The 2353-nt window shown below is 48.0% G+C and overlaps 1 protein-coding gene across 1 annotated transcript in view; it reads left to right on the top strand.

The window, feature by feature from the left end:
• Positions 1 to 1943: 1943 nt before the first annotated feature.
• The window catches only part of LOC137655484 (uncharacterized), a 922-nt gene continuing 512 nt past the window's right edge, over positions 1944 to 2353 (top strand). Inside the window, exon 1 of the mRNA XM_068389382.1 lies at positions 1944 to 2353. This exon is cut by the window's right edge and continues 144 nt beyond it. Coding sequence (XP_068245483.1) covers positions 1944 to 2353 — 410 coding nt within the window.

Here is a 2353-nt window from a genome sequence, read left to right as displayed (position 1 = left end):
ATGGGTATATGACCATTGACGCTATATTTACTGTTTCTGTCCAACCAAAACAGAATATCTGAATAATATACTGTGCTGGGAAACAAGTTTAGACATTTTGCTTTTAAACTGAAAATATTCTACAGAAGTATCACCTTTTGTCTTGAATGCATAAGAAATCTTTTCAAGACTTATGAACTTTTAGGGATTTATGAATTTGGGTCCGACGTGGAGGGCCATTCAGTGTCCATGTTTAAAGGCCGCTCATGAATAGCAGAGGCAAGGGGCAGTGACATTACCCTATTAAGCAGGACAATATCCCAGAGACTAACCATATGTACATATGATCAGCACCCAAGCTCTCTCGCCACCCAAGCTAGGACCAGGGAAAACCAGATATGGGCTGCTGAATAGCTGCTCGTAGACTACAGGCTTCCCCAAACACTCCATCCTTAGGTCACAAGGATGGCGAGGTTGCAGCGACCAAAGCAAATAACGAGTTTGAGTGAGACTTGAACCCCAGACTGGCATTAACCAGTCAGGGACGTTACCACATCGGCCACCACAACCCAGTTTAAAGGCTGTTCATGAATGGCAGAGGCAAGAGACAGCGACAATCACCTAGCAGGATAATGCTGTACCACCTTTGTCTCACACGATCGTATAAAGTAACGACATTTTTCTTTTTTGTATATATTAGCCTTTGTATTTTTGCTCTCCCCTCACACTGACAGCATCATGTCTGCCTACTTCATTGTTACCTATTACAGAACTGGTTGCCGGTTTGACAAGAAATAGCATATTTGTATTTTCTGACCTTACCATGACCTAGAGTGTATATATACTCGATGTGTCTGTAATAAAGTTAGTTGCATTGATCTCACCTTTGACTCACAACCTACTCATGGTCTGTCACATTGGTGACCCCAGATGTCGACTCGCTCCTCCTACCCCCCCCCTCCCGTCACTGTTAATATGGTGGGCTCCACTGAAGGTGGCGCAGCCCCATTCAAACTTTTGTCGTTCGCCAGCGGTGAGGTATTTGCTTAGTTTCAGCCAGCAGAAGTCCAGTTCCGCATCAAAAGCGTGACTCGCTCAACCACCAAAACAGATTATGTTTTTACGGCAATACCCGAGGACACCTCCAGGAAATCTCTGACTGGCTTTGTGAACAAGGATACACCCAAATAGCGTATGACGCACTCCAACTTTACCTTCTGCAGCAGTACTTGCCGTCGCCAGCCGCCCATACAGCAAAGCTTTTTCATCTCTTTCAACAACTGATGGAGGATCATAGGGCTTCGCTCGCCCTCAGGGAAATGACCAGTATCAATCGCCTGGCACCTGTCGCCGACGGCTCTAGTTGTGAAGTGAACCTACTTCGCGCCCTTTGGGTATGCCGTTTACCTGAACCTGTATGCGCTACCATACCTGATGTCGATAGTTTACATATAAAGGACTTGATGTCCAAAGCCGACGCCCTTATGGACAGCCACTTCACAGCCTTCAAGACCTTCAGCTACGCCTCCACTCCTGAAGAAGAGGACACCTATTCATCGTTAACCGAAACTGACGTGAATGCCGTAGGACACCCACGCCTACCGCGTCACGTGCTGGAGCGGCAACAAAGCCACCCATCACCCACCACTCTCTCCCGCCCCAACCAACGCCTTCTACAGCCACTTACTGCTGCCCATTGGCCGCAGTTTTGCTGCTACCACTCCAGATTTGGGACTGCCGCAAAGAAATGTGGTAAGGATTGTTAGTGGCCAAAAAATGTGTAAGTAGGCCAGGGTTCGTGGCAGTGACCTCCCGTGTTGTTAATCTTTTCTTTTTACATGATGCAAGAACGGGCCTGAGATTTTTTGTAGACACGGGTGTGAATCGTTCTCTTTTGCCAAGGGAACTCTTCAGGACACGACGTAGGCTGTCTAAGTCTGCCGACGTCTGCCTGGTAGCTGCCAATGGTTCTGCGATACCCACCCACGGTTACAAGAGCCTCATATATAAATTTTCTGATAGATGTCGCCCACCAACGACTGGTCAACGCAGACTCGTACTTGTCGACACCTCTTCAACCCGCCCCCTTCAACCTCGCTCTCCACATTAGCTTACCCACGGATGCCTACTCCCACCTCTTCACGACATACCCGAAAGTTTTCCGTCCAGAACTTCGCCAAACACCTACAGCTCTTGCGAAACATGGTATTTATCACCATATCAAGACGACGGCACCCCCAGTCTTTGCCAAATTGAGATGTCTGGCACCGGATCAACTGGCAGCCGCCAAACAGACGTTCGCCGAAAAGGAAGAAATGAGCGTTTGCCTAAAGGCCTCCATCTTGGTCATCACCCTAACATATCGTCCTGAAGA

This window comes from Palaemon carinicauda, chromosome 16 (genome assembly GCF_036898095.1).
Source record: "Palaemon carinicauda isolate YSFRI2023 chromosome 16, ASM3689809v2, whole genome shotgun sequence".
In the NCBI taxonomy this organism is placed as follows: domain Eukaryota; kingdom Metazoa; phylum Arthropoda; class Malacostraca; order Decapoda; family Palaemonidae; genus Palaemon; species Palaemon carinicauda.
Note: the sequence above shows the minus strand (reverse complement) of the source record. Positions and strands in the feature narration are given on the sequence as shown.